Raw genomic sequence first — 19,938 nt, 5'->3', positions numbered from 1 at the left:
CCTTCCTAGCATTCTCAATGACATGTAAGTAAGAAGGAGGGGAAAACCGAACTTAAATTAAAAAAAAGTAATATTTCGCATATATGGAAAAAGCATAAGAAATAATAGAGAATACCCAAAACAGCTTGGCCAAGTCTCTACATGTGCCCTATTCTCCTCCCCTCTTTCCTTCCCCTTTTCTAGCAGAAGCTCTACTGGATCCCTTTGATGAGTCTAAAGGGCTCTCTTGAAAAGTTCAAAGGACACAAGCAATAGTGTCTGACACGACCACGTGGTTAAGAACCTGGGCTCGGCCGGGCGCGGCGGCTCACGCCTGTAATCCCAGCACTTTGGGAGGCTGAGGCGGGCGGATCACGAGGTCAGGAGATCGAGACCACGGTGAAACCCCATCTCTACCAAAAATGCAAAAAAAAAAAAAAATTAGCTGGGCGCGGTGGCGGGCGCCTATAGTCCCAGCTACTCAGGAGGCTGAGGCAGGAGAATGGTGTGAACCCGGGAGGCAGAGCTTGCAGTGAGCTGATAGCGCACCACTGCACTCCAGCCTGGGTGACAGAGCGAGACTCCGTCCCAAAAGAAAAAAAAAGAACCTGGGCTCTGGAGCCAAACAGCCTGGGTTCTACGTTTTCTGGAAAACTAAAAGCCATTCTAAAATGTTTGGGATTTCATTGAAGGTTAAAATGAAACTAATTTGTACACATAGAGTGATGTATAAAGATCCTTTTTCTGGAGGTAGAAATGAACAGCATGTCTTGAAAGAACCAATTCCAAACTTTAAGCATATTGAAATAAGTACGCATTAGGCAATCACGAACTCCTTCGGTATCACACTTTGGTCCTTATAATTTCAGAAGCAAGCTTCTTGCAAACTATCCACCTCCTGCCTCCTTAAAATGGGGTAAAGGTGCTTCTGGAGCTAGAAGCAAACACAGGAGAAAACTCATTTCTTGGCAGCACTGGCAGCCTGGGCTAAGGAAACCATCTTCCTCGTCTTGGTGAATTGTTCAAGAAATTTTAAGTATCAGGAAACAAGTGGACTCCTCACTGAGCAAACTTCCTTTATACAAAGAAAGTGGCCATTTGTTGTCCAGTACTTGACTACACAAAAGACCCATGGCTAATACTGTAATAAATATGTCCCTGTGTCTGAATGCAAAGAACAATTGGCTTTGTCAGAATTCTTAACTTTCTTTTATCTTAGTGTTACTTCTACTACGTTCCCAAATTCAGTAGACTCCTGGCATCAGCATCTAGGGAATTAGCACACAGAAGTGTTTCAATAAGTACTGAGGTTCATTCAAATGACTGAGAAATGAAAGACACATGTTTGAGTTTTATATAGTCCATCTCCAGTCAACTTAAGAAAACAACTTCGTAGAGGGAAAGCACTCACTTTTAAGTTATAAAGAAAGTACCAGTAGTTTATATTTCTTTTCTTTCTTTCTTTTTTTTTTTTTTTGAGACAGAGTCTTGCTCTGTGACCCAGGCTGGAGTGCAGTGGTGCGACTGTGGCTCACTGCAGCCTCCATCTCCTGGGTTCAAGTGATTCTCCTGCCTCAGCCTCCTGAGTAGCTGGGATTACAGGTATGCACCAACACACCTGGCTAATTTTTGTATTTTTAGTAGAGATGGGGTTTCACCATGTTGGCCAGGCTGGTCTCAAACTCCTGACCTCAGGTGATCCTCCCACCTTGGCCTGCCAAAGTGCTGGGATTACAGGTGTGAGCCACCACACCTGGCCCTAGTAGTTTATATTTCTAAAAACATGGAGCCCTTCCCAGGACAAGAGGATAAGAGAAACGTGGGACTTGTATTTATATGGAATTGAGATGGTCAAATGCTTGTTGACTACAGTAATACATCTCTGTCATTATGTAAAACCAACTCTGCCTCCAAATAATCATGAAGTAGAACTGGCCTACCTGTTGCTAAACAGATTTTGTTTTTGTTTCAGTTTTATATTTATAACCTGCTGTACATACAGCTGAGCTTGTTTCTTATTTTGGTGTCTCCTATTCTCCGAGAGTGTTGACGGCTGTGGCCTTCCTTGGTATTGCAGAATACACTGAGCGACACGGCACACACGCTTGCTGTCAGCTATCATGCTGCCACTAAACGGCTTCCACTTCAGCATTTGAAATGTTCCACTTACAGCCTATGCGTGATTCAGCCTGGTGCCACTGAAACTTTTCCCGCCTCGAACTGCTCAAAGCCCAAACGGGCTCTTGGCCATTCAAGGGCATGGACTCTCTTTGGATGTGCACGATGCCAACCTGACAAGCCAGCGCCACCTCCACCCAGGTCCCAGCTCAACATCTCTGCTGACTTGCTCACATGCTCACGTACCTCTAACACCCAGCATTGCACATCTGAAGCTGCACTCACCCCTGCCCCTCTCCACACAAAAGCCAGCCCTTCCATCCACTTGATGTCTGTTAATGACCCATGCATTCCCTCAGTCACTCCAGGATGAGAACTGGGGGCAGCAACCCCTTCCTCCCCTGCATAGATGAAGTCCCAGTCCAGCCAGCTTCCTCCCTACAAATCCTCTTAGTGACTGTGCACCCCATTGCCGCTACTCTGTTCCAGCTTGGGTAGGGTCCCCTCCGTATCTGCTGCCACACAGCTTACAAGGGCATCCCCAAGCAAGCAAGTGGCTCTTCAAACACTTGTGTTGGCACTGCATTCCTGTGTCATCACATCCAGATCCTGGACAGGCATGCAACACCTCCAGCTATTCCCAGCTGCACCCTCCCACAGCCTCTTGGGAGTCCACGGGAGCTGTGCTCATTCCCTGGCCATCCCTCAGACCCACCTTCCACTTGGTTCCCTGTCATGCCTTTGCTCAGCTCAGTTCTATTAGAAATATTCTGCCCTTGCTGACACCCGGAATGAATTCTAACCTAGGACCTGGCAAAGCTGTCTTGGGTCAGGGCACACATAGCATATACCCCTTAGTAGCATCTAATGGAAAACATACATACGTTTCAACTTTTCACATTAAACAAAGATACCATGGGAATTCCCTGAAAATACAGAGATATGTATTAAGGGAATCACCAATAACCGAAACACCCAGTGTTCATATTTCAGTATATTTCCTCCCAATCTTTCAAAAAGTTTTTTTAAAAATGGTTATCAGTTTGCTTTTGTTATTTTACATTACGTTGCACACATTTCCCCAAGTCATTAACTACCCCCACGCTGTGATGTCCTGTGAGTGCCCAAAGTTTGACCGTGCAGCTACACCACTCATGGACTTAACCCCTCGCATCACTGCTGGACATTCAGCGGCTTCCTATTTTGTACGGTTGCGTTGTCTTACACGCACATGCTTCTGTCCCCCCAGCTGGACCCCGGCATTCTTGTGGGCCATGTCCTTCTCTCACACTTCCTCACACCCCTCCGGATGGTGAAGAGCTGACGCAGAGAAGACTCCGGTGAGTGTCGGCGGCTGACCTGAGCAACCAACCCCCAACACTGGAGCATCATCACAGCCGACCTCTGAGAGCTGAACTGCACAGAATTTAAATACACCAGGAGCACTTAGTCATTCCTTCCCCTGGGTAACAGCAGGCAGGGCCCAGCCATGCAATGAACTGCCAAATGCCTCAGGAATCTGCTTGATCTCTTGGGTCTCCTAAGCTGCTTCTCCCCCAGTCTCCCTCTCTCATTCATCGCTCGTGTTGGCTACCTCCTGGTTCTTCTCAATGGTCTTCTCTTTCTCCTCCTACTTAACTTTTTCTGATCTATACTTTTTAGCATAAAAATCTGATTTTTTTAATGACTTCATATTGAATTTTTTAAAAGTCTGATATTTTCTCATTATTCCTCTAATCTTCACTGGAGACTCACTTTATGCACAAGATTCCTGAGTCTTTGGCTTGGCATAGGAGGTCCTACACTGTCTGCCCTGCCCTCAGGCTGTGGTCAAGAGCCCTTCCTTCTACTGCTAGAGATGAAGCTCTGCCCAGCGTCAGGAGGTGTGCAGCTGGTGCCCCAGCCTGGATGCCCTCTTGTCTTTGCGTGGTGATGTGTCCTCATGGAGGCTTTTGCTCTCCACTCCTTCATCTAACTCAGGCCTCCCTGGCTGTCTTATCTCACTGCAGGCTTCTCCTTCACAGCACCTGTCCAGCTGCGGGGGACACACTTATCTAATTACCTGCGTGCTGTGTGTCTCCTGCTCTGGACTGAAGGCTCCAGGAGGAAAGAGACATTCTTTTTGTCTTCTTCAGTCCCAAACCTCTAATCCTTGGTGCCTGCATGTTCCATGACTCCATGCTTGTGGACAGAAGGAGGTGGGGACGTGGGGAAGTGAGGGAGGGAATTGGTTTCTGACTATGGCCTGGAACAACTACTACAACTAAGGGGTCTGGTCTCCGAACCAAGGCCTAGGTGCCATCTTTCCTGGAGCAGGAGCTGTATTTTTCTACAAGCTTCTGTTTTCTCTTCTTACCTGAGCTTTGGGTGACTTGTGGCCATCTGCTCAGAGTGACAACAGCAGTCGGCATTGTGTTTATCTTGCTCTCAGGTTATTTATTTAGCAAGGCCACTGTCTTCTTACTGAGTCCCATCTGCACCCAAGTGAGTGCACACTATAGAATCCGGCCCTGTTGATGGAAAAATGCAGCCCACCATTCGGCACTTACTAACCTGGCAATCACATGAGCATCCATCACATTCCTGGCACTGAGCTGGGTGTGGTGCCCTTCCCAACTCCTAGGACCTGACCCACCCAACACCTGAGGTCAGACACTTCACCCTAGCGGCTGCTCATTCAACCCAAGATCCAACTAGCAAACTGTCCAAGGAAAACAGAGCTTCAAACCTTCCAGCTGCAGAAAGTCACCAAATCTTACAGCAAGCATCCTGGGTCACAAGGAGACAAACCCTTCCCAGCCAACGGACCGGGTCCCCATGACCCAGAGCCAGGGCAGGGAGGGTTTAGGAATTTAGAGGCTTTGCTCCAGAGGAGAGTCAACTGGTACTCTCTTCCCTTCCACCTGTCTCCCCAGCCTTCATCACCACTCTAGAAATAGTCATCTTTCAGAACCCCTTCAGAAGAGTAAACAGTGTCTCCCTCTGGGTAAACCAGAAAGCCACAAAGCCTCCCCTGAGCAGGATGACAAGGAAGGGGGATGCTCCTCTGCTTCTGCCCTCGAGGACAGCTGCCTTTTCTGCAAACAACTGGGCAATGGGGTGCTTCCCGCTGGGGCCAACTGGCCTCTGGGCACTTCTCCCTGCTCTTCGTTCCTCCCTGCCGAAGGCTGCAGAGCCCTCGAGGAAGCCTGCCCCAGCCACCAAGCAGCTCAACACTGAGCTGGGGCTTCGGATTGGGCAGTGGGAGCCCCAAACACCTTTCTGTCTCCTACCTGTCTTTCTTCCTCCCCACTTCCTGGCGACCTAAGAGGCAGCCTCTCTCTCCCTATCCCACCTACCCGAGGACTCTTCGGCCAAGTTGACTCCCACCACGAAATCCCAATGCCAACCCCGAGGCAAGCCCTGTGGCCCCTGGAGTTTCTGGAACCCTCTCTAGAATGTGGTTCACCCATGGGGCATCCCCTGCAGGCCCTGAATTATTATAGTACCAAAATATACCTTCCTTCCTCCTCCACCTCCTCACAGCCTAGCTTGCAGTTAGGCTAACCGTCACGGCTGGCATGAGCTGTTTTCATCAGATTAAAATGCGTGACCCCTCTTCCCACACACTATTGTATTTCTGTTTGGTGAAGAATATTGAATACTCAACCACCCAAGTGCTTTAAATATCACTGAATCTCGGGAGGTGGAAGAGCAGAGTGGAGAAGATGAATTCTTTGAACTACTCAGAAATCAGCCTAACATGAAAGCAGGAAATTCATACTGAGTGGGCAGTGCCCAAGCAACCTGGTATCTTCGGGAAAGATAAGGTGGTGGCTTATTGCGCCCATTGCTCTCTGATCACAGACCTGGGATACAGCACCTCTCCCAGGGCTCTTGATTCCTGTGATACACGAAGGCAAATGATCACGGTCGCCTCCATCCCCTCTTGTGGGCTAAGTACATTCACAGTCCCTTGGTTCTTGGTCTTTGTGTCCTTTGAAGCACATAAAAGTCTGGTGGATGAGTTGGACCATGGTTGCTAGAAAATTATTTCCCAGTACTAGACAGCATAGTGACTCAGCACACAGGCACACACGCACACACACACACACACACAGGCGTGCGCACACACACACACGCGCACACACACACCCACCCCAAAGTTTCATGAAACAATACTTAACCCTTATTGTGTGTGATTCACTTAATTCTATTTTTTTCTTTAAAAATGCTGGGCAGGAACCACCCGATGGATTCTATAACCCTTAACCCAAGCCCTAATGTGTCATAAACTACAGTTTTAAAAGCTGCTCTAATGTAGAGTTGGAAAACTATGACCCTCGGGCCAAATCCTGCTGAAGGCTGCTGTTTTTGTACAACGCACTGCCTGATTTTATTCAGCTTGTCCCTAAGAATGGTTTTGACATTTTTAAATGGTTCAAGACAACCAAAAGATGAATAATATCTGTGCGTGAAGTTCATGTGAAATTGAAATTTTAGTGTCGACAAACGCGGCTTTTGTGGAATGTGGTCACACTCATTCACCTCCAGACTGTCCATGGCTGCTGTTGCGGTAGCAGGGAGTAGGTGGGCCAGAGACCGTATGGCCTGCACAGCCCAGAATATTCATGTTCTGGCCCTTTGCAGAAAACTTGGCCCATGCCTGCTCTGAAGCTTTGACAGCTGCAGGCTGGATTAACTGATCCATTCGTCAAACTGGTTGTCAGAGCCAGCATGTTTTAGTTATCCTTCAGTTTCTAACAGAAAAATCGGCATTATCACTTAAAAAATGCAAATGGTGGTTTTTATTATGACAGCAGATTCCTCAAGGGAGACTGAGTTATTTTCACATCAGAGAGAGAAAACAAATGGAATTTCTTGGTGGTAATGGGGAGCTGGTCTCGCTGCCCTTCTCGCTCCCATTCTGAGGTCAATCATCTTGCATCTTCAAAGGGCACTTGAATTTTTAATCATCTTCTCTTATTGAGGCATTTAATTTGTGGTGAAAGAGAAAGATTTTTTCTTAAAAAAAAAATCCCTTTTGAATTTACTAACTTATAATGGTGAGCCTGCATTTCCTCTACGAGAAGCAAGGCCAGGCCGATTTGAACAAATTCCACTTAAAATTCAAGAAACCCATGTGAGATGAAAAGTACCCTCAGAATGACCACAAACAAAGACCTCATAAAAGGCTAATGCCGTTTGTATAGAATTACAGGAAAGAAAGTGAGCGCTAGAGAGGCCCTCGCAGTTAAAGCCCCCAGCTTTTGTGAGGCTCAGGCGGGATGGAAAAAAAAATCTCCCTATTAGCATTCTAGCCGGATGGCCCTTTGTCCAGTGTAATCGGAGTGCGGTGGAAAATGCCAGGCAATCTAGCCTCTTGGGGTGGAAAACGAAGGGGCGAAGGAAAAGGGTTGGGGAAAAATAATCTGATGTTATCAGCTAGTGCTGGAAGAAAGACAAGTCTCGAGATTTTATGGGGTGGGGGTGGCTGAGCTGGGCAATGAACACAAATCCTGGGGGTTGCCCTGAGCGTGCCAGGCAGCGGGGAATGTTCAGCCCACAAGTACTGGATGGTCAGGACTAATGAGCAGTCATCCAGGCTCAATCAACAGCCCTCTCTGTGGCTTCCCGCCCACCCCTCCCACCCCACCCGCCGCTCTGGAAACCTCTCTCCCCTCGACCTTTCCTGGCTTTCGCCTAAGAACACGTCACTGGCCACTGCAAAGATTCTGTAACCCATCTCCTCCCCTAGCCACACTGTACCACAGGGTGGGCCCTATGGAACCATATTTCTGCTGTTTGGTATCAAAACTGTCCCCAAGGGGACTTGCTGCTTCATTCAGGACTGAGCCAGGAAACCCAGGTTCTAACGCATTCTCATCAAATGTACATGACCCCCAGGTGAGCAGGAGGATGGGAAGCAGGGCCAAGGCCTGAGCTGCTGCAGTCATGGGGACCACCTCGAGGAAGATGGAGTTCCCACCTAGGCCACACCAAACAGGAGAGCAGGGAGGGATGCTCTGGGTGGATGGCTGTCCATCACCTGACTGGGAAGGCTGCTCCGTTTCTGAAATGGGAGTCAAGGCGAAAGCACTCCATGGCCTCCCCTCCCCAGGCAGGGCTGCTAGAGTGCTGAGAGGTTGCAGAGGCCATGGGCAAAACCAGGCCCGCCAGGACCACAGATAAGGAAGGGAGGAGCAGGGCAGGTTGTGGAAGGAGATGTGAGAGTGTCTCTTGTCCTGCTGCTCTGACAGCGAAAACCACATACACGGACATGTACAGACACACAGACACTCACAAACATACACACACAGACATGCACACACACACACACAGCCATAGACACTCACAAGCATGCACACACAGACATGCACAGACACACACACAGCCACACACACATACACAGCCACAAACACAAGCACATACAGACATGCACAGACACACACACAGACACAGCCACAGAAGCTCACCAGCATGCATGCACAGACACACACAGACACATATTGACACATTCACATACACAGCCACATACACACATAGGCATACTCGCAGACACACAAATACACAGACAGAGAGAAAGAGAGCAGGTGAGCACACACCAAGCCCCAGCCATAACAAAAGGGAGAAAAGGCTCTGATCTCTGCCCCATTCTTGTTTTTCCATCTGAAAATGAGAAACCTGCTACTGGGACTCACCTGAATCATGGAAAATGAACTCACTTGAGTCCTTAAATCATACTCTCACAGCATATGGAAACTGCCAAGCTTCCTGGAGGTCTGAGAATAAATGGTACTGTGGTCAGATCCATTGATAGAGTAGAGACTCTGTGCCTGAAAGGCAAGGCAATGTCTTTCCATCCTCAAGAGACCCAGCTTCCAGCAGGCACTCAAGAAAGGATGGGTGAACAATTTATTAGTGGGTAAAGTAATGGACGAACTGAAACACAGTCTGTTTTTAGTTGATGTCCCAGTAAGAGTGTTAGGGGGAAGTCAAGGTGTTGGAGGGGTTGCTCTAGATTTCAATGATCCACACCATCTCTAATTTGTTACTAATCAATCAAATAGTGAATGTCTAACAAATGGGGAAGGTACTATGCTGGGCCAAGTGGCCACATAATGGGTTGCTGAATCTCATAATTCAACATCATCTTATTCAGTTGACACTTGTCTTTCCATGTCAGTTAAGCAGGCAGCCTCATTAGTTCATGCGTAGACAACAAGCAGAACAGACAAAGTAGGACCTGAGGGCCAGACGGTGACAGTATCAACTCTGCCCCTAAAAGCACAAGGCATTTGGACAATTTGTGCTATACTCTTTCCTTTGAACAGGCAACAGGAAAAACAATAAAAGATACTCCTAGTACTGAGTTTATAAAAACACAAACAAAAAACCCAGCGCCTCTCCACACGGCAGTATTCAAATCCTTATCTTTGGGCTCCTACCCTCTGTCTGCTTGGAAACAGCTCCCTGTCTTTGTGGCCGCCACCCTCCCCAGCTAAAAAAAAAAGTCTCCCTCCAAATACTATCCAGCAGCTCTTCAAATAAAATAGGATGAATAGAGAGGCCTTGATACTATCAGTTTTCTCATCTTCAAACTGGAAATCAGAAATAATATCAGAGTAAAGACATTGACTTATTAGGTACAGTGAGAAGCCTCTGAACTTAAAAGACAGGAGGAAGACAAGCATGCAATGCATGGGTTCTTCACACCCTGTCCTATGCAACACAGCAACCCTCCCCTGGTCGAGAAAAATAATCTCCATGATAATCTCTTAGAAATATAAATGCATTTATAGATAGATATTTTCCCTCTTACCATGTGTATAAGAGAACAGGACATTGCTGGGCAGAGGGAAGTTATTGTGTGAAGGCCAAGGTCATAACAAGGTTACCATTCTCATGAGTCTGGGCTAGGTCTTTGCCCTCCCGTCTGGCTCCCTGTATCAGCCCCACTCCCAGGCTCCAGAGCTAGGCCACTTGATGCCTGGTCAATCCTTTCTGTGCCTTCCCAAATCTACTCTCAACTTCTGGCTCATCTACTATTCTCTTTTGCTATTTCTTAAGTCCTGGGCCACGGGAGCCCAAGGTCTCACTCAGCCCTGCACAAACCCCAGCTCTCAAAGCCGGCGTCGCTCTCACTCATTCCCTGTCTCCGCACCGACACGGAGGAGCCACTGGATAGAACGCTGAGGTATAAAAAAAAGAAGGAAGTTCAGAAAAACAAACACAGTATGACAGCATTTGTAGAAAGTTTTTTTTAAAAGGCAAAACCGTACAACGCAGTGTTCTAGATGTGGTAAAACCTAACGAAACTCATGAGGATAAAAAACAGCAAACGGGGTGGGGAGACTTGTGGACAGGGGAGGGGGAGGAGGCGTGGGGCAGGAGGGGGACGAGGCGGGGGGCAGGACGGGGACAAGGTGTGGGGTGGGAGGGTGGGACTTATTAATGAGGCTTGTTTCTGAGTCTGGGTAGCAGATACACGTGACATCAGAAACATCTCATAGTTAATCACGAAAGAACCCGAAGCATGCGTGCTCTCTCAGGAGGGCTCTCCTTCCGCGTGCCAGTCCTTGGGATCTGGACTTCTGGCTCCTGGAAACATTCAAAACGAAACGGTGGGCCATGGAACAGCTGACAGGATTGGATGGTAAAACAGTGTCTTAGATCCACCCTTGGTGCCTACAAGGGTAAAAGGCCACACCTCCATCTCAGAGATGGCAGCAACCTCATCCAAGGGGCAGGGGAAGCCTCAGAGGAGTGATTTTGGCAGCCTCTCACTTCCTTATTTGCCTGTGAAAATAAAGCTGACCCTAAACTTAGCCGCCCCGCACTACCCTCCCGCTGGCTTCTCCACTGTCCTGGGCAAATCTTTAACCCCAGAGACAGTAGTGTTTATTTTAGAACCAAACCCGCTGGCCAGGACACCATCCACGTGAAACATTTCTTCCTAAGCCTGAAGCTTTGTTGTAACCATGTTGTCTTCCTCCTTATTGGCTCAGCAGTGAGATGGGCTGGCTTGAACCTCCAGGTCCTGAAACTTGCCCAAGATATCAACAACCATCTGTAATAAGGTGCATGATCCCGCTCAAGCCCTTCAGAGCATCTGTGGATGTGTTACCTCATATGCCCTCACCAAATCCTATAAATAAGAATATCAAGTAGTGTCCCCATTTCCAAGATGGGAAATGGCCCCTTCAAAGGTCAGGTCACGGACACTGTGATGCAGGTGGTGCCTCTAGGAGAGGTGCAGGCTTCTAGATCCCAACTGCTGTGGTTTGTTCTAAAGGCTGCAGCAGCCTGAACCATAAAGACAATTTTAAAGCAGTAAACCTAGCAATACGGCCTGGAAGAGAAAACCAAAAGAGAGCCAAAAAAAACCCCAAAACAAGGCAGGCACTGTAATGAAATGCTCACATTTACTCCAGTGCCCACATCTGCATTCCCAGAGTCTCAGAAATCTGGCAGGATTCCAATGCCATGGAAATATTTATCATTGTTTTTGCCAAACAAACTCCCTTACCTTAAGCAAAGGTCAAGTACACTATAAAACTCCCAGTGCAAACAGCCAGCTGGAGGACTTATCCCAGCCTCTGTAAAGTCTTTGCTAATAATTATCCAGACAGCTTTCCTAATTTTTATTTTTAAATGGGGGTGTGGCTCAGCAATAGTATAAGGATTAATCCCCTTATCAATTAGCATGAGGAAAGGACGGCAGATACAAAGTAGGTGTGTTCTTCCTGGCTTTCCACCTGCTCAATTAGGCTCAGGTCTTAAATGATTTCCAAAATTGGACTACATCTACTGTGTTTACTTCATTCTAAATATCAAAAAGATATCTAAAAGCTTATCATAAAAAAATTTAGAATTTCCCTTTTTGGTTACCAACCTAAAAGCTCCTTAGTTTAGGGACTGTGTTCTTATTCCACAAGCCATGCCCAGCTCCTGGTTCACAGAACACACTGAATAATGGCAAATAATGGAAAACAGAAGGAGGCTGTGTATAATGAATGCATTTCATTCACTTATTCAGCAAGGAGGATGAGGTAGCACCATGCCAGGGAAGATGCCAAGATGAAGCCACACCACCGGCCTCAAGGGGCTCACAGTCTGATGGAAGAGACACAGATGGGGTCCTGTGCTGCAGGAATGCAAAGAAAGGGACAAGGCCTGGGGAAGACTTCACCAAAGAGGCAGCATTTGAATTTTCCCTTAAGGGAAAAGTAAGTAGGACTGTCCTGCCATGTGGGTAAGGGGAAGGGAAGAGGCCTGGGAGGAGAGTTTTCAGAGAGGCAACCAGCTCTTGCAAAGGCAGCCAATGCAGAAGAGGCTAGACAGGTTAGGTTCTCAGTATCAAAGTCCCCAGGATGGAGAGAAATTGGAACCTTTAAACACTGTTGGTAGGGATGCAAAAATGGTGCAGTCATTATGGAAAACAGTATGGCAGTTCCTCAGAAAACTAAAACTAGAACTGCCATATGATCCAGTGATTCTACTTCCGGGTACTTATCCAAAAGAATTGAAATTAGGATCTCAAAGCACGTGAGGTGAGTGCTCCCACGATCACTGCAGCGTTATCCACAACAGCCAAGATATGGAAACAAGGCAGGGGTCCACCGATGGGTGAATGGACACACGAAACGCAGTGAAAAATACAATGGAATATGATTCTGCTTAAAAACGAATGAAATTCTGACACATATGACACGTGGATGAACTTGGAGGAATTATGTTAAGTGAAATAAGCCAGTCACAGAAGGACAAAAACTACATGATTCCACTTACATGAGGCATGTAAAAATAGGCAAATTCAGAAAATCAAAGAGTGGGCTGATGGTTGCCAGGGGGTAGAGGGAGGGAGACGTGGGGAGTTGCTAGTCAACTAGCATCAACTTTCAGTCAGGCGAGATGAATAAGCTCTGGAACTCTGCTACACACACATTGTGCCTATAATTCACAATACTGTGCTGTACACTTAAAAAAATCTGTTAAGAGGGTAGGTCTCATGTTAAATGTTCTTACCACAAATAAAATTTAAAAATAAAATTAAAAAGGCCCCAGGAGAGTTTCTGTTTCATCAACCCAAGGGAAACACCGGAAGGAGCCACAGCTCCAGTGAGAAAGAAGTGAGAAGGGATCTGCCATCGGGGGCTGGAGGGATGGTGGGAACCTTTGCCATTTCAGAGGGAAGCCCTGGCTCCCCTCGGGCACAGCGTCCTGGGTGGTGTCTGCGTCCTGAGCTGCCATCCATTGCATTTCCACGTCAGCACCATGTCAGGTGCGCTGTGCTGATGTCTAATCATGTCTCAGTCATACAGGATGAAGATGGAATAGGGAGTTCAAAATACATAACTGCAAAAATGAAAGCTCCTTTATTAATTTAGTGCAACACAGAGACATCCCAGAACAACACAGGCTGCATCCAGAATCACAGATCACTTCAACTAAGAAAAAGATGGGCACCAAGAAGGAGTGTGAGGAACATGCCAGCTGAGACTCATTTCATTCTAGGACAGTACTAGAATGAGCATCTCACTGGGAATTCACCGCCCTCAGGCAGATAACAGATGCTGCTAAGCTATGCTAGCTGGTGTTGCCACATTTATTCTTCATCACTGAGTAGTTCTTCTTAGGTCACACATATAACTATCCAAGTGCAAGTTTAAAACAAAACAAAAACTGAAGAGGACATACAGATGGCCAAGAAGCACGTGGAAAGATGCTCAGCATCACTGTCATCGGGGAAATGTACATCATGGTGACAATGTGGTACCCCTTCACATCCATCAGGATGGTGGCTGCTGTCAAACAAACAGGAAATAACAAGTGCTGACAAGAATGTAGGGAAACTGGAACCCTGGTGCACCACTGGTGGGAATGTACAACGGTGCGGCCAACTGGAGAAAACAATATCCTGTTCTTCATAGAATTAAACAGAGGATTACCATCTGACCCAGCAATGCCACTTCTGGGTATAACCCCCCAAAAGTGAAAGCAAGGACCTGAAATGATATTTGCACACCTGTGTTCACAGCAGCATATTCACAACAGCCAAAAGGTAGGAGCAACACAGGTGTCCATCAACAGATGAATGGATAAGAAAATGTGATCCATCCAGAGGATGAAATACAACTCAGCCTTAAAAAGGGAGCCCATTTCCGACACATGCTATAGTATGAAGGAAGCATTTTTTCTTTTTTTCTAATTTTCACTTATTTTTGTCCTTAGAGGTCCTTGTTCTGAAGGAATCCTGAAGACATTATGCTAAGTGAAGTAAGCCAATCACAAAAGGACAAATATTGCATGATCCACTTAAATAGGTTCTTAGGTAGTCAAATTCATAGAAACAGAAAGTAGAAGGGTGGCTGCTCGGGACTAGGGGATGGGAATGGGGAGTGTTTATTGGGGACAGAGTTTGTTTGGGAAGATGAAAAGACCTCTAGAGATGAAGGGTGGTGATGGCTGCGTAAAAATGTGACTTACTTAACGCCACTGAATGGTACAATTAAAAGTAGTTAAAATGGTAATTTTTATGCTATGTTTATTTTACCATGAGAAAACAAACACCCCCCTCCAAATAAAACAACAACAAAAAAGGCAAGTCCGTAGTATTGGCCTTTGAGCGCTCTGGCCTCAGCTGTGCCCCACCCACCCATCCACCCAAGGATCCTTAAACTCAGGAGGATCAGATAAGCTCAATCACCACAAGGTGGGGTGAGTCACAGAGCTCACTGCATTGCCATTCTTGGGGGCATCTGTCTCATGTGCCTTAAAATACAAAACTGCATTCTCATAGTCGGGTTTCAGGCAACGGCTCAACAGTGGAAGGAGATCACTTGGGGGCCTTTGCACACATCCGAGTCAACCCCGACAGTCTTAGCCCACACATCTCAGTATTTCTGGTCACTTATTGCTATGCTGACTGCTCATCTAAGCCCCAGATACTGTCCCAGTTATTTAGGAGACAAAGAGGCCCACAAGCTGGCCTGAGCCCCTAAAGGGTCCTCAGTGATGTCGACATGACAGATGTGCAGGCACCCCCATGCAGACGGGCCCCTCTGATGGAGACCTGCGTTCGGCCAGGCAGGCCCACAGGTGGCGTGGTCATCCAGGGTGGGAACGGGATTGGACGAAGCCTTCCCTCAGGCAAAGATGCTGGGGTGGGGAACGGGTGCAGCAGGAACAGAAGGTCAGAGCGTGGTACTGGGGTGACAAGAGGCGCTAGCGAACATCAGCAACTGCGGGGAGCTCGAGGCAGCAGGGACGTCCAGGCCACAGAAAGTGTCCCACATTTTATATTCCTGTTGCTTGTATATTTTCTATTTCTATCCCCGCCCCCATTTTATGCCTGACCTCAAGTTAAACTGCTTAAGGACTTAAGACCCCAGCCAGCTGTGACCTAGATCAGGGTTTCTCCCCCAAAGGAGCCTGTAGCAGCATCACACAGAACACACCCCCTCGACTGTCTTTCTACTGAAAAAAAGAGAGGGAAATGTGCTTCAATAAGAGGGACACGAGGACCCCCAAGCCCTGCCCTTTAGAGAAGCTTAAAGACTCCTACATCACTCTTTTTTTTTTTTTTTTTTTTTTTTTTTTTTTTTTTTAAGGAATTGGGTCCCTTCCATCTGTGGCCATGACAATTCATCCCACAGCCTGTCCTCCTCTCTTGAGAGCTGTCCTGGCTCAGGCTGTGGCTGCCTCAAGCAGCATCATGTGGCCAGGTTAGGAGCAGGATGTCACAGAGAGAGGGGTCCAAAGTTCAGCTGCTGGGAAAGGCCACAAAGGCTGGGGTCCCAGGAGAACGGCCACCTGCCTATCAGTTCTATCTCTAAAACTCTGGGGTTCGAGTCTCCAGACTTAGCTTCTGTTCCCAGCTTTACAGAGGACAAGAGGCTGGGCCCATTAGTCTCTCTGCATTAGCAACACCTCACTCTCATTTGAATTCAGACTCAAAAGCCCAGTCTCAACACAGCAAACCCCAAGGGATCCAAGAAATACTGCTCCGTGCGTCTGTTACCCAGTTGTCTTTTTGCTGAATCACATTGTTGGGGCAAGAAGAAACATGAGGCCATCTCAACAGATCACAAAGGCATCCACGCCTGGGACACCTGTAAAGCGCGAAACACGTGCCGGTTCTCACGCTAAGACCTAGGGAGATAAAGACACAGTCCCTACCCCAAGGGATTTACAATCGGGCATGGAAAATACTCCAAATCCAACACCACACTGCCACGTGCTGACGGTCACACCAGAGTGCACACAAGGGCTGTAGAAACACGGAGGAAACCTATCAGATCATTCTATACACCTTCCCTTCAGATTCATGTGCTTGTCAGCAAATTAAAGGCTCTGTGAGGTCCTCTAGGGAAAAATAAAGTTGTTTTTTTTTTTTTTTTTAAGCAAACTTTAAAAAAAAATAGCAGCAAGGTATGGTGGCTTATGCCTGTAATCCCAGCACTTTGAGAGGCTGAGGCGGGTGGATTGCCTGAGCTCAGGAGTTCGAGACCAGCCTGGGCAACATGGTGAAACCCCGTCTCTACTAAAGTACAAAAAATTAGCTGGGCGTGGCAGCATGTGCCTGTAATCCCAGCTACTCGGGAGGCTGAGGCTGGAGAATCGCTTGAACCCGGGAGGCAGAAGTTGCAGTGAGCCAAGATCACGCCACTGCACTCCAGGCTGGGCGACAAAGCAAGATTCCATCTCAAAAAAAAAAAAAAAGTTAGCATGCATTTTAATCAGGGATCGAAACACCCACCAAGGATACTGTTTCCCGAACCAAACAGTTGTTAACCAGGCAAAGGCCATGACCTTTCTGAGATCTCTCCATGGCCCTGGGCTCCATGGGATTGAGATTAATGAGCACAGCAAAGCCCCCCATCCCATCTCTTTAGAAGGTAACAAAGGAATGGAGCTCTGGGGCCAGGCAGAACCCCCAAGATGCCATCTACAAATCTGGCCTCTCCGTCTCTCCACTACACAGAGCGAGGATGGGAGCCCAGCTCTCCCCATGCAGAAAGGCTGCAGGTCCCAGAAGCAGGCAGACCTCCAGGACCCAGGAGAGGAAGCATGAATGAAATGCAGACATTAAGGACCATCGAATAAGGATTTCAAGGGCAAAGGGAATGGGGTGATGGGGACAGGGGAATGTCCTGTGCCAGCTTTTGCCATGACCGCCTCTTTGTTTCCATGTCTGCGTGAATGAAATATTAAATAGGCTTGGCCAATTAACAGCCTTTCAACTCTGCACTGCTCAGAGCCCAAGGAAGAGAGTTCTGATCTGCATTCCCACTTGACCCGCTCAGCACTCGGTGGGCACAGCATCCTGTCCCGCGTGGGCGTCCTGCTGACCCTACTTCCTCGGACGCTGGCTGCCCTGGCTGGGTCCGTGTCCACCACAGCCAGCCCAGGCAGCCCGGCCCCTGTGCCTATAGCAGGTGATGTCCCTGCCTGAGAACATCTGCCCAGGACCCTTCGTTGCACCCTGGGACATCCCGCAGCCCACTGCCTGCAACTTCTGATGAGCATCAGAAACAGGCTCTCCGCTCAGCTGGGATGTGAGGCATAGCACGCTCATGCAGGGGCATGTTTTTTGTGACTTATGTCTTTGCCATTTTAAATTAACACAAAATACAAAAGCAGTTGGGTCTCCCCTCCACCAAAGTCAGGTTTCTCCTCCTGCAGCCCTGGCTGGCCTGTCCTCACCAGGCACAGCAGCATGTGTGAGCTCCCGCAACAGCCCATATGCCACAGCAGGATTGAATGGTCAGCAACTGTCTGTAGGGCTGTGTCCCAGGGGCCAGGCCGCCGCCAGAACAGGACCTAAGACAGGGCCCAGGCTTCCTCCTCAGGGAACTGTGACACCCCAGGACACAGGCTGAGGAGAGGCTATGAGGGAGAAGGGGAGGGGATGGAAAGGAACGAGCAGGAATATGAGTCATGGCTTTGTCCCCGCCCGTGGACTGCTGCTCACCTTGATGTGACAGGCTGCTGCCTGCGGCTGGCCCTGGGCCCAGTGTGGGCACCTGGCAGTCACACCCAAACTAGGACGTGGTACCTTCAGCACTAAGGTGCCTGCTTGCGATTCTCCAGAGGACAATGCCACCCCAAAAAGGAGAAAGCACAGCGTTCCAGCCTGGTCCTTCCTGGCTTCAACCACTGCCATGTTCTGGAGAGAAAAAGGGGTACTTTTCTGGGGCAGTGGTGGGAGCTGCTCCTTGGCCTCTGCTCAGCCATCTACTACATGGTTACTCCAGTGCCCCTGCCCCCGTCCTGGTACTCTCTTGGGCACTAGCTCTACATTCCAAAAGGAGACAGGACATGGGGCAGAGCCAGGGACTGGCTGATCCTCACAGGCATGAGTTGCCTCTGGGCATGGCAAAGGCATGAAGGACATTCGGGTGTAGTTGGGTGGGCCCCAAACAGTACCGACTTTATCCGGCCCCGCCCATGGGCCCACACAACAGAAGGCTCTGGCACGGTCTGACATTTGTGCATCTCACCCAACAGAGCTTTTGCCTTCCCTCTCTCCTGGGACACTTTAACCTCTTTGGGATGAGTCAAAGGTAATAGAAAGCTCATTATCTGCACACAAATATGCAATATTGTATTGCTTGGAAATGAACACTAACTGTCCTTACGGTGCCACCAAACACTTGTACAGGGTTTCATAGCTTCTAAAACCTCTCCATACATATGAGCGCATTCGATTTCTATGGCAATTAGGTGAGATGTAATAGGCACGATTCCCATGTTATACTTCAAGGAACCAACGTCAGCTCTCTACAGTAAATTACTCAAAGTTACAGAGCTAAGAAACCCTCAAATGTAGGACCTGAACCTTGGTTTTCTGACTCTAGGACAAAGATTTTTTATATTTGTTCCCTCCTTAAAAAAAAAAAAATCATTCCCTTCTTTAAAAAAAAGTGAGGTCACACCAAGTGCAGGCTCCCTGCTCACACCATGTCATGAGGTCACATAGGAGGCATCTAAATTCAACACAGAGGTGAGGGAGGGCATGAGGAAGTGATCCTATTGCTGTGTTTCCAGGGTCAGCGAGAGGTCTCACGCATGCAGGGCACAGTTGGAGGGAGCAGTTCGCTCCCAGCTGAGGCAGCCACACAGGAACAGGAGGCACCTGACAGGAGAAGCACAGCACGGAGGGTGGTGGGAGATGAGCTACTGTTGTCCACCATCCAGGACGTGCAGGTTAAGACTTGGAATCTGGCCTGGGGACAGTCAGAGCAGCTGAGTGGACATGAAGCTGAAGAGTGAGGCAACGGGTTTGGGTTTGGAAAGCTCACTCTGGCGGTGCGGTGGAGAGGGGGTAGGGGGACGGCCAAAAAGTGCAGAGGTCCCTGGAATGATCTGAGCCCCAGGGAGCCAAGGGGACATTAAAGGGCCGAGGGAATGAGGCACAGGTGTCTGCTGTATAGTTTATTAACCAATAAACTGCCCTATGGCTGGCGCAGTGGCCCACACGTGTAATCCCAACACTTTGGGAAGCCGAGGCAGGCAGATCACCTGAGGTCAGGAGTTGGAGATCAATCTGGTCAACATGGTGAAACCCTGTCTCTACTAAAAATACAAAAAAAGTTAGCCGGGCATGTTGGCACACACCTGTAGTCCCAGCTACTAGGGAGGCTGAGACAGGAGAATCACTTGAACCCGGGAGGTGGAGGTTGCAGTGAGCCAAGATCACGCCACTGCACTCCAGCCTGGGCAACAGAGCGAAATCCTGTCTCAAAAAAACAAACAAACAAACAAACAAACAAAAAAAAATAAACTGCCCTAGCTCCAGACGGACATGACCTCTGTTCTTTGTTTAATTTGGGAGAACACAGGAGTAGACTACAGTGA

At 48.2% G+C, this 19,938-nt stretch overlaps 1 protein-coding gene across 10 annotated transcripts in view; it reads right to left on the bottom strand.

Annotated features, from left to right (window-relative positions):
* The window catches only part of SLC22A23 (solute carrier family 22 member 23), a 188,897-nt gene that overhangs the window by 76,334 nt on the left and 92,625 nt on the right, over nt 1-19,938 (bottom strand). Inside the window, exons 4-5 of one of the 10 annotated variants that reach the window (XM_063632992.1) lie at nt 8,778-8,858; nt 4,523-4,607 (exon numbers count right to left, since the gene is read on the bottom strand). The exons of 7 other annotated variants lie outside the window; for them this stretch is intronic. In XM_063632992.1, coding sequence (XP_063489062.1) covers nt 8,815-8,858 — 44 coding nt within the window. In that variant the 3' untranslated portion in view covers nt 4,523-4,607; nt 8,778-8,814. Of the gene's footprint in view, nt 1-4,522; nt 4,608-8,777; nt 8,859-19,938 lie in introns of those variants that run through there. 2 more of the 10 variants (XM_063632991.1, XM_063632993.1) reach the window with 2 other exon arrangements.

This window comes from Symphalangus syndactylus, chromosome 23 (assembly GCF_028878055.3).
Source record: "Symphalangus syndactylus isolate Jambi chromosome 23, NHGRI_mSymSyn1-v2.1_pri, whole genome shotgun sequence".
In the NCBI taxonomy this organism is placed as follows: Eukaryota; Metazoa; Chordata; class Mammalia; order Primates; family Hylobatidae; genus Symphalangus; species Symphalangus syndactylus.
Note: the sequence above shows the minus strand (reverse complement) of the source record. Positions and strands in the feature narration are given on the sequence as shown.